At 38.2% G+C, this 12,001-nt stretch overlaps 1 protein-coding gene across 3 annotated transcripts; it reads left to right on the top strand.

Annotated features, from left to right (window-relative positions):
- Positions 1-1,019: 1,019 nt before the first annotated feature.
- On the top strand, positions 1,020-11,384 carry ewsr1a (EWS RNA-binding protein 1a). Of its 3 annotated transcripts, none has more exons than XM_043234172.1 (16): positions 1,020-1,058; positions 1,846-1,882; positions 2,048-2,102; positions 2,234-2,372; positions 2,489-2,690; positions 2,762-3,075; positions 6,398-6,596; positions 8,563-8,600; positions 9,223-9,237; positions 9,318-9,433; positions 9,603-9,732; positions 9,812-9,931; positions 10,019-10,160; positions 10,246-10,343; positions 10,450-10,687; positions 10,795-11,384. In XM_043234172.1, the coding sequence occupies exons 1-16, from the start codon at positions 1,043-1,045 to the stop codon at positions 10,832-10,834; spliced, it is 1,899 nt and encodes a 632-aa protein (XP_043090107.1). In that variant the 5' UTR covers positions 1,020-1,042; the 3' UTR covers positions 10,835-11,384. The 3 variants fall into 3 exon arrangements, with proteins under 3 accessions (XP_043090107.1, XP_043090108.1, XP_043090109.1); XM_043234173.1 differs by having other exon boundaries at positions 1,035-1,058; positions 9,226-9,237; XM_043234174.1 differs by having other exon boundaries at positions 1,035-1,058; positions 2,765-3,075.
- Positions 11,385-12,001: the final 617 nt, after the last annotated feature.

Genomic DNA, 12,001 nt, shown 5'->3' on the forward strand with positions numbered 1-12,001 from the left:
GTTGATGCTAGATGCTAATGGAACTTGCTTCAGGAGAATAAGATGATCTAACTGTTTTTAATCATTTCCTCAAAAATTGGAAGATGGTGCTCATATATCATGGTTGTGACACAGGGAATAATAACATTAGGATTTAGAATATTCTAAAACTACAAGACAGCAGAGCCTGCCTGACAGTGATGTACTCTGCAAAGAGGGAATGTGGCGAGGGGGTCTTTTAGAGTGACAGCTGCCCTTGATATTACCTGATTTTATTACATTTTAATAATAAATGTTTGGCGGTGTTTACAAAAAATGGGGACACGACTTTGAAACCTTATGAAACAAGCAGCCACTGAAGAACAACCTTGCTTTGATATGAGAAGTGTTGCTTTTCATAAAACATTTTTTTTAATCATTAAAAAATATTTTTATTAGTTTTGATGCATATTAATGATTGAACCCTTCTAAGTGGACACATTGTTTTAGATGTTGTGAGAGAACAATAAGAGTCATAGACTCAGGTACAATGAGAAAATAAAAATAAGATGGGGTAATTTTGTTAAATACATGCTATTATTATTCCCTCATAACATTTAAACCTTTTTGTCCAATGTCTCAAGAATGCCTGGATTACAATTTTGTTTGCAGTGTGTTTTTCATCAACACTATACATTTACAATTGCGTTTTAGTCTCTCATAAACAAGCTATTATTATATAAATAGTGCAGATTGGTGCTTATACACGCATTCATCCGTCGCCCCTTTTACAAAGGATTTATTGAAACGGGTTAACGGTTAAGTAGGTCGTTCTGTCGATCCTCAGGACGAATCCATTAACAAACATATGTAATTTCGCTATATTTCGCTTCTATCCTATATGCTTGGCTTTGCCAAACAAATGCATCAAACGTTAACCTTTGGGCAAATATATAGGATTCCATATCAAATAATCACTAAATTATAACCTTTACAATAAACGTCCACCCCCGCTTAATTAAATGGTAGCGTTTGAAATGTGTCATCCGCGCATGCTCAGTTTGCTCAACCAAAGGCATACGAAATGGCGTCTGCTGCAGGTATGAGATACTTTATATCTTTTGTAGTATTTAGTAAATTATAAAGGATTTGAAAAATATAGAAATGTGGATATACGTTTTGCTGCAAGTTTTTTTTTTTTGCCGTGGTAGAGTAAGTTATATGTCTCATAAAACGTGAAGAATATGTTAAATAATGTTTATGTTTTTTGTGTGTTTGCCGGTGTGGTTCGAACCGGTCCCGTTTGTCTGCGCGTGAAAATGGGGGAGGGGTCGAAACTGCGGTATTTTACATTACGCTTTGCTTCGGACACTTCCAAGTCGTCTCTTTGGCTGTTACCACACAAATTTATCTTAATTATTGTATACTTCTCTTATTTAATTTTGCGCACCTATTTACATGCGCCGCTCAGTTGCTTGGCAACGCTCGAGCTAAAGAGGCGGGCTCATTGTTAGATGTATCCTAATTGTCCGCTGTTATGTTTGATTCTGTAATATTAATTTCAACAACTGTTGTACAGCAATAGACTTAGCATTTTCCACTGCTTTTTGTCTTGTTTGTGTGCGACGCGTGCTCATTGTTACCACCCCGTTGGAGTGTTTTTCAAAACTATTTCGTTTTAAATATATATATATATATATATATATATATATATATATATATATATATATATATATATATATATATATATATTAATATATATATTCTTTCATTTGTGTTTTGAAGGAAACCAAGATGGACGTTTTAGGTGTATCTGAGCTATGCCTTTATTTGACTCTTGACTCAAAGTTTATTAAATTTTAAATGTTTAATTTTTTTTTCTCGCAGATTACAACAATTACGGACAAGCTGGAGGCCAGCAGGGGTATGTATAAAAATAGTGTTCTCCTGGTTATAAAATTGTGTTTTAGGCCTATGTCTTTATAAAGATGGTTTTGTCTTTATTCCCTAATAAAGAACTGGAACATTAACATATAGTCATGGAAAGATGAGGCAATCCCGTATGTAACTGTTGTTTTTTAATTAACAGGTACAGCTCTTATGCAGCCCAGCCCTCTCAGCAGGGTTATGGACAGGGCACTCAGGTAATCGGTAACCTTAAACATTTTTTTTTAATGTGTATATATACTTTTTATGAAGATATGTTTTATAAAAAGAGTTATTGATTGAGCCTGGTGCAAGTGATTTAGTATATGCTTTCTTCTGTGTTGTGTAGCAGTCATATGGTCAACAGCAAAGCTACAGTTCATACAGCCAACCAGCTGACTCAACCTACTCCCAAACCAGTGGATCCTCAAGCAGTTATGGCCAGCAGCCATATGGATCATCATATGGACAGCAGCCACCCGCCAGTAGTGCGTTGTTTGTTTTGTATCTTTTTCGGTGGATTCATTTTGTGGAATTTAAACTAAAGTCAATATCTCCAAGCAGTTTATTCAGTGATTTAGTTTTTATTTCTTCTCTTTTGTAGGTGGTTATAATGCCACTCCGACCACACCGCAGAGCTACAGTCAGCCTGTGCAGGGATATGGAGGCAGCAGCTACGATTCCTCCACAGCTGCAGCCACATCAACCAGCAGTAACCAGACCTCTTATAGTGGGCAGGCCAGCTACGGTGCCCAGTCTGCATATCCTGGATATGGACATCAGCCTGCATCTGCTGCACCCCCCAGGTATTGGGCTTACTTTGTTGAATTCCTCAAAGTTTTTGCAGTGGTCACTGATTGTAATTTGTCATCTTAAGCAGCTACAGTTCTGGCAGCCAGCAGCCCTCTGGATATGAGCAGAACTCGTATTCCCAGCAGCCTCAGCAAAACTCCTATTCTCAGCAGCAGCAGGGAGGATACCAGGGCCAACAAGGAGGTTACGGACAGCAGAGCTCCTACAGCCAGCAGGGAGGATATCAACAGACTCCTCCCCAGCAACAACAGGCCCCACCTTCCAGCTACGCCCCACCTTCTGGGTCCTATGGACAGCCCCCTGCTAGCCAGTATGGGCAGCAGGGCGGTACTGGGGGAGGCTATGGGCAGTCAGAGTATAAACCAACCAACCAGTATGGTGAGTGTGCTTGTAGTAGCTTGGCAGTTGAGCTAGGTATCGATTCACATGCTCTCAATTCGGTTCTTGTTTCGATTTTAATGTTTAAAATGTTTATGTTAATGTTTTTTATTTCTTAAAAATTATTACTGTTTACTAGTAGTGCTTTCAATAGCAGTATCATTGTTACATTGAGTCTTAATATATTTCTGTCACAGTTTCTTCACATTAAAGCAAATATTATATTTTTATGGCTTGACGGGTGAAGAAGTACAGTGTAAATGCTAATGTAGTGACACTCAAAGCAGCTGGATGATATTTGTGTTCATATATTGTCATCATAGTGTGATGGTAGAGCCTAAAAATGCACAGTGTCATCCATGCTTTAGTTTGTGTATAATATGGATGGGCCTAAATTTAAAGTTTTTAAATACATGCATACATACACGCAATCACACTCGCTCGATCACCGGCCACTTTATTAGGTACACCTTACTAGCACCGGGTTTGACCCCCTTTTACCTTCAGAACTGCGTTAATCCTTTGTGGCATAGATTCAACAAGGTATTGGAAACAATCCTCAGAGATTTTGGTCCATATTGACATGATAGCATCACGCAGTTGCAGATTTGTCGGCTGCACATCCATGATGCAAATTTCCCATTCCATCCCAAAGGTGCTCTATTTGATTGAGATCTGGTGACTGTGGAGGCCATTTGAGTACAGTGAACTCATTGTCATGTTCAAGAAACCAGTCTGAGATGATTTGCACTTTATTACATGGCGCGTTATCCTGCTGCAAGTAGCCATCAGAAGATGGGTACACTGTGGTCATAAAGGGATGGACATGGTCAGCAACAATACTCAGGCCTATGCAAATTGTAGTCTCAGTTTCCTGTTCTTAGCTGACAGTAGTGGCACCCGGTGTGGTCTTCTGTTGCATCTTTCTCAAGGTTTGACGTGTTGTGCGTTCAGAGATGCTCTTCTGCATACCTCGGTTGTAACAAGTGGTTATTTGAGTTACTGTTGCCTTTTTATCAGCTTGAACCATTCTCCTCTGGCATCAACAAGGCATTTGCGCCCACAGAACTGCCACTAACTGGATATTTTCTTTTTCGGACCATTCTCTGTAACCTCTACAGAGGGTTGTGCGTGAAAATCCCAGTAGATCAGCAATTTCTGAAATACTCAGACGAGCCTGTCTGGCACCAACAACCATGCCACGTTCAAAGTCATTTAAATCACCTTTCTTCCCCATTCTGATGCTCGGTTTGAACTGCAGCAGATCGTCTTGACGATGTGTACATGCCTAAATGTATTGAGTTGCTGCCATGTAATTGGCTGATTAGAAATTTGCGTTAACGAGCAGTTATACCTAATAAAGTGGCCTGTGAGTGTATACATACATGCATACAGTCAGGTCCATAAATATTGGCACATCGACACTATTCTAAAAATTTTGGTTCTATACACCACCACAATGAATTTGAAATGAAACAAATAAGATATGCTTTAACTGCAGACTGTCAGATTTAATTTTAAGGGTATTTACATCTAAATAAGGTGTAGAAATTACAACAGTTTGCATATGTGCATCCCACTTGTTAAGGGACCAATGTAATTGGCTTCTAAGCTGTTCCATGGCTATGTGTGTGTTATTCCCTCATTATCCCAATTACAATGTCAGATAAAATGTCCAGAGTTTGTTTCAAGTGTACTATTTACATTTGGAATCTGTTGCTATCAACTCTCAAGATTAGATCCAAAGAGCTGTCACTCAAGTGAAGCAAGCCATCATTAGGCTGAAAAAAATAAAACTAACCCATCAGAGAGATAGCAAAAACATTAGGCATGGCTAAAACAACAGTTTGAACATTCTTAAACCGAAGAAATGCACCGGTGAGTTCATTACAACCAAAAGACCCGAAAGACCATGGAAATCAACTGTGGTGGATGACTGAAGAATTCTTTCCCTGGTGAAGAAAACACCCTTCACGACAGTTTGCCAGATCAAGAACACTCTCCAGGTGGTAGGTGTATGTGTGTCAAAGTCAACAATCAAGAGAAGGCTTCACCAGAGTTAATACAGAGGGTTCACCACAAGATGTAAACCATTGGTGAGCCTCAAAAACAGGTCGCAACATTTAACATCTAAAAATTCTGGAACAACATCCTATATATAGATGAGACCAAGATCAACTTGTGATGGAAAGGGGAGAGTGTGGAGAAGTAAAGGAATTGCTCATGATCCTAAGCATACCACCTTGTCAGTGAAGCGTGGAGGTAGTGTCATGGTGTGGGCATGTATGGCTGCCAATGGAACTGGTTCTCTTGTATTTATTGATGATGTGACAGCTGACAAAAGCAGCAGGATGAATTCTGAAGTGTTTCGGGAAATATTATCTGCTCATATTCAGCCAAATGCTTCAGAACGCATTGGACTGCGCTTTACAGTACAGATGGACAATGACCCAAAGCGTACGGCAAAAGCAATCAAAGCGTTTTTGAAGGGGAAGAAGTGGAATGATATGCAATGGCCAAAACTGTAGGGAAAATGCCCCAAGAACAAGCAGGAACTGAAGACAGTTGCAGTAGAGGCCTGGCAGAGCATCACCAGGGATGAAACCCAGATTTACAACCAAGTATTAAGAAGTGAAAGTTTTTTTCATTATTATTATCATTATTATTATTATTCTGTCCCATTACTTTTGGTGCCTTAACTAGTGGGAGGCACATATGCAAACTGTCATAATTACTACACCGATCACCTGATTTGGATGTAAATACCCTCAAATTAAAGCTGACTGCAGTTAAAGCATATCTTGTTCGTTTAATTTCAAATCTATTGTGGTGGTGTATAGAGCCAAAAATGTTAGGGGTGTGTGTGTTTATTCATCCTTCCATCCATTTATTCATTCAGGAAATTGTGTATTATCTGTTGTATGCATAACATTTTTGCCAACACAGGGGAATACATCAACCTATTTCTAATCTATTTAATATAAGCCATTTATTGTAGATTGAAATTTCAAAATAAGTTTCTGAGCTTGCGTGTTGATAAGCGGTGATATAACTCATATATTTGTAATTTTTATTCTTCAGGTCAAGCATATATTTATGAAAAAACAGCTTTGAATAAGGAAAGCAACAATTTGCCACAGTATGTTTTCAAATGTTAAAATTACCACAGCCATTACATGCTTTGCATGTGCTGCATCCCTTTTCCCAACCCCGGAAAAAAAAAATTCTAGGATGAGACTTTTTTTTTTTTTTTTTTTTTTTTTTCTTTAACCCGTGGTCTTTTTGCCAGACTCTGCATTAGTTATACACTTTTTTTTCACAGGAAATTACAGACAGGACCATCAGAATGGCATGGGCGGAGGTGGCTATTCGGGTCCTGAATCTGGAGGATATGGGGGCCCTGGAGAGGGCCGAGGCATGGGTGGGGGGGAGAACCGCGGGCGCGGCCGGGGTGGGTTTGACCGGGGGATGATGCGAGGAGGTGGTGGCATGCGAGGGGGCATGAGCCGTGGAGGCATGGGGTAAGTGTGCTTTTATGCAGTTTCACCTCACCTCTCTTTCCCTTAGACAGGAGCTGAAAGAGGGCCATACTAGGCTGAGAGCCGTGCTGTACTTCAGTTGTCAGAAATATACTTTATTATTTGGAGTCACAGCTTGAATCATTGGAAATTTTAAAATGTATTCAAACAAATGATATCACAATCTTAAGTAAATCAAATTCACACAATTGTTTTGAAAAGATGCCAAACTGATGTAAAATCCTTGAAAGTGCTGCTGCTCTCAGCCCTGCCTCATTATGGCCTAAGGTAAGATTGAAAGTTTGCTTTAGGGGGAAAAATAGATAATTTTAATCACGTTCCCTTTATTATAAAATATATTTGAGGGATTTTAATTACTCATAAGGATTTAAGATGTTAAAGTAAGAAACATGATAATAAACATTGGGAAAGCAAAGTTCATAAGACCTATGCTCCAAATGGTTATAAATAAGATTGTCAATGCATAGTGTGTTAGTTTAGGTTTCAGGTGTATCAATAAATTAGTCCAAATGGAATTTAGTTGATATCCCTGCAAATCACAGATTTTGCAGGTAGAGAATTGTCAACTAGTCTTTAGTTGTTTTTTTTTTACTTATTTACTCTGTGAAATTTAAGGTTATTTTTGAAAGACACAGATGTGATAAAATGGGTAACATTGACTATCATTAGCATAAATTTCTAATAGGTGTAGTTTGTATAAAATTAATGTTTTTTTTCATATTAACCATATTGGATTCCAAAGATCACTTTCACTGCCAGAAGAAGGAAGCTAACAAACTAAATATGAAAGTGAATGCAGTGATTCTCGATACAAAACTGTTAATACAGAATCCCTTTAATATTATCTGGAATGTGTACCCTGCTGAGCGTATTAAAATGTATTATTTGAATTATTTAACTGACCTTGTACTACTTTCCAAGTTAGCTAACAGTTTTGTTTATGAATGTAAGCTCAGAATGGTAAAAATGCACTGCATTCATTTACCTATTAAAAAGGGTATGTTTTCTTTGTCACACATTTGGATTGCAATTGTCTTGTGCATTATGAAACCTTTTCTTTAACATGCTTTGTCGCATTTATACGCTACAGGTAACAAAGTGAGAGCCATGTATCAATACTTTTACAGTACCACTACTCAGTTCTGAGTCTGGGCCAGCAGCCTTTTGAAAATGGGACTTAAAGTTGGTGGTGTCAAGAGGTGTTTTTCCTACAAGAATGAGAATCTTTTTTTTTTTTTTTTTTTTTTTTTTTTTTTTTTTGCAACCAAATAAATGTGTAATAGTTATCTAAACATACAAATTTACTCTATTTACAAAAGTGTTTTGATAGCTTTTTGTGTTGTGTAATATATCGGAAATATTTCTGTAAAGAGAAAGGTGGAGTTAAGGTTTACCCACTTTCTTTTTGACTGAAATGCATGTACCAGCTTTATGTAAGCAGATTGTTTCAGATGCAGCCACGAACAGGCTACTCCTGCATTTTTGGTGCAGCTGCCACCAACATGCAGTTAGATCCTTGAAAGCCAATATTTAACATTTGGGTATAAGTTAAGAAATTAATAAGAATATTGCATGGTCTCGCTTTCATTTAGAGTCAGTAGCAAGGCTGTGTCTGCATTTGAAATTTAATTATTTCAGTATACAAATTCTTGGGGTTTTCCACCAACAATAGATCAACCCTCACTTCTGCTCTATACAACCCCAATACTGTTCAGCCACTAATGTCAAAATATTTTAAGTTGAGCAAGTCAGGCCCATTACAAAGACATTGTAATTCCACAGCACTCCAACTGAGTGTTAGTCTCAGCAATATAGTTTTTATAAGGGGGCCTTGTTGAGGGTTAAGAGTCAGTTAGAGCTGTGAAAATACCCCCCATTACCCTTTTTGTGGTACCGAAGTGGCTGTTTTAAGGGATATCACCTTCATATCTTCGCTTATTCCCCCCAGCATCGCTGGAGACAGAGGTGGCTTCATTAAGCCTGGTGGTAAGTTTAATGAGAATCACAAGACCATACACTAGAATTCTCTTAACTTTTATGGGTGTTTTTCAGAAGGGAAATAATTAATGCCTTGCAAAGCTATACTGCCGGCTAGAATTAAGAGTTTTCAACTTTTTCTATTGGTTGTATAGGAATGGTTCAGATGTACTTTTATTGGTGTATATAGTCTGGACTCCAGCCAAAGGTTACTTTTGCCCTCATAATCAGGAGTTAATGGTAACTGGCCTACCCAGCTATGTAGCGTATCACCATTTCAGTGTGTACCATTTTATTCAATATAAGACTATATCAGGTATGGAGTCCAGTTTGGGTCGTTGGTTTTTCAAGGGTTTTTGAAAATATTTTTGTATTAAAGGCACACTGAAATAAGTTATGTAACTTTCAAATAGTTTCCACTAAATACTTTTTCACAATTGAACCATTCTTGGGTCAACAGCATCATGGTATTTTGTCATTTTATGACTTTGAATGGTCAGAAAGAGTGTGCCGAGGGAAGTCTTGACCAGAAAATGGTAGCATAATAATGTCAGGTACTTGAGAAACTTGTAAACTTACTTATTTCTCGCTTTCTTTTTCTCCTGGTGTCCTGCTTGATGAAAACCTGAAGCAGATGGTGACACAGGTAAGATTTGATTTGGGAACTTTTATTTGTGCATCTTTATCAACTTTTCTTTCTTCAAACACACTGTCTGTTCTCTAAAGGGCGTCCAGAGGAGCAGGATGACTCTGAAAACAGCACTATCTACATCACTGGGCTGACTGAGAATGCTACATTGGAAGAAGTTGCTGACTTTTTCAAGCACAGTGGAATCATCAGGGTACCTTTTTTTGTTTTGTTTTGTTTAATAACATGAAATAGATTTGGAAGGATTGATGGCTAGTTTTTCCATGATGCTATCTAATACCTAAAAGGGTTGGCTTACACTTTGCGCCAAATATTTTTTCCTATTGGAATCTTGATTTTTTTTTATGTTTTTACTTTCTAAGATAAACAAACGGACAGGTCTGCCTGCTGTGAACATATATACAGATAAAGAGACTGGGAAACCTAAAGGTGACGCTACCTTGTCCTATGAAGAGCCTCCCTCTGCAAAGGCAGCAGTTGAGTGGTTTGATGGTAAGAGGAACTTAACTGAAATCTGTGTAGAGTCTTTGTTTTTTCGTCTCAAGTCCTCAAGATAATGTTTACCCTTTAGGCAAAGATTTCCAGGGGAAGAAGTTAAAGGTTTCCATGGCCCGACGCAAACCTATGATGGGAATGATGCGTGGGGGCATGCCAATGAGAGGAGACCGAGGTGGCATGATGGGACGAGGAGGTATATAAGGATTTAGAACCAAAAGGAAGTCTCTTAAGTTTTCCATTTATGAACTAAAATTTTCTCTAACCAGCTTTATTCTTGCAGGAATGATGGGTCGTGGTAGTATGGGTAGAGGTGGTGATAGAGGAGGATTCATGCCGCGTGGGGGTCCCAGGGGAATGGGCCGTGGAGGACCTACTGGAGGAAACATGCAACAAAGGGCAGGAGACTGGCAGTGTCCAAATGCGTGTGTATTTCAGAAGTAGTGCAGTGACGCTCAGTGATGATATATTGCATTCAGCCTCTGACTTAATGAGTCTTTGCACTTTTAGTGGATGTGGAAACCAGAATTTTGCCTGGAGAATGGAGTGTAACCAGTGCAAGGCACCCAAACCTGAAGGCTTTGGACCTCCTCCCTTCCCTCCTCCAGGTTACTGTCTTTTTCATTCACAGCTCATATAGCTTTCAACTGTAAGCAACAATGCTTCAGATATTTTTGCATTGCTAGTATTCATAAATTGTCTTTTGGGAGTCAGGTGGTGACCGTGGTCGTGGTGGACCAGGTGGGATGCGTGGTGGCCGTGGTATGGACCGTGGAGGGCCAGGGGGACCCGGTGGATTCCGTGGAGGTAGAGGTGTAGATCGGGGAGGTTTCAGAGGGGGGCGTGGCATGGACAGAGGCGGTTTTGGAGGAAGGGGACGAGGTGGGCCTCCTATGGATGACATGGGTAGAAGGGGTCGAGGAATGGGACCGCCTGGCAAAATGGATATGAAGTGAGTGTTTCTGTGGATATGTGACAGTCTTCTAGCCACAAAAAGGAACAGTATTGTTGCTATTATTATTATTGTTATTGTTCTTATTGTTGTTGTGTTTTTTGCAGGGGAGACCATCGTCAGGAACGGAGAGAAAGACCATATTGAGGGATGACTTGCTAGTCAACATTTGTCCACATTTTAAAGTTGCAATTCCATATTTATAAAATGTTAATATGGAACTCGTTAATGCTTTGCTGTTAGTCCTCAGTGAATGTTTTTTTTATTTTTGAACTTTTTTGTTATGCGCTCACTTTTCTGGTCCAGAACTGTAATTGAAACAAGATGCACATGTAAATGCAGGGTGTTCTGTGTGCCATTTGGACTTGTCAGATGCTTTTGTGGAACAAATGTTTTTTTGTTTTGTTTTGTTTTTATTCCCAATACCACTTGTTTGCTTTACTCTGATTTCATGTCTGAAAATGTTGAATTAAAAAAAAAAAAAAAGATATATATTTTTTTAATGCATGGCTATAAATACTTGCCATGCACTTTTTTTTTTTTTTTTTTTGTCCAAATTTTACTTCACCTAAACAGTGTGGCATCTTTTAGTGAGACTGAATAATGTAAATAGCTGATGCTATTCAGCTCCTTATGTCATTTTAAAGTGTTCAAAAAAGATTTAATCAAAAAAAATAAATAAACATCTGGAAACATTTTTACTTGCCTTTGTTGTTTTGCTTTCTTGATGTTGATCAAAAGTAGACTTTTTGGAGAATCTTGTGACTATGGTTAAACTTTTGAAAGTTGTTTGTACCACTTTGTAATAATAAATTAAGGAGCTTTTGTGTGCATTCAGTGGCATTAACCTCGCTTCTTAGTGTTATTTCTTGGATGTATAATTGTTCTGTCGATATTGCTTCAGCTATATAGACAATATCATATCAGGTTTATTTAATTTCTTAAGGGAGAATCATGTACTACATTCATACATTGGTCATAAGTTCCCTTAAGAATGGAGGGCTTGACTAGATTTGTCTACTTTTAAATAATACTCTTAGAACACAAATGGTCGTTAACTAATTTCATCTTCAAAAATCTTGAATGACGAAGGCCCTGGAAAACTTTTTTTTTTTCTCTCCCATGTTCACTTCACAATGTATGTTGTATTGTTTTGCTTTTGTTGCTTAAAGCATAATAAAACCAAAAGGAAAGCAAAAAAACGTTGCTTCTTAACTCTTTTTTTTTTTTTTTTTTTTAGAGAACCATAAAAAAAAACATTTTATGTTAATGCCAGCTGTTCCGTTGTACAAAAACGTTAGCATACCATCAACA

This window comes from Puntigrus tetrazona, unplaced genomic scaffold (genome assembly GCF_018831695.1).
Source record: "Puntigrus tetrazona isolate hp1 unplaced genomic scaffold, ASM1883169v1 S000001081, whole genome shotgun sequence".
Taxonomy (NCBI): domain Eukaryota; kingdom Metazoa; phylum Chordata; class Actinopteri; order Cypriniformes; family Cyprinidae; genus Puntigrus; species Puntigrus tetrazona.

Bases quoted from the DNA above. Each gene is read 5' to 3' on its own strand.
- ewsr1a (XM_043234172.1), top strand. The intron at 10,161-10,245 runs GTGTGTATTTCA...TTGCACTTTTAG, and splicing joins GACTGGCAGTGTCCAAATGC to TGGATGTGGAAACCAGAATT. The intron at 10,688-10,794 runs GTGAGTGTTTCT...TGTTTTTTGCAG, and splicing joins CCTGGCAAAATGGATATGAA to GGGAGACCATCGTCAGGAAC.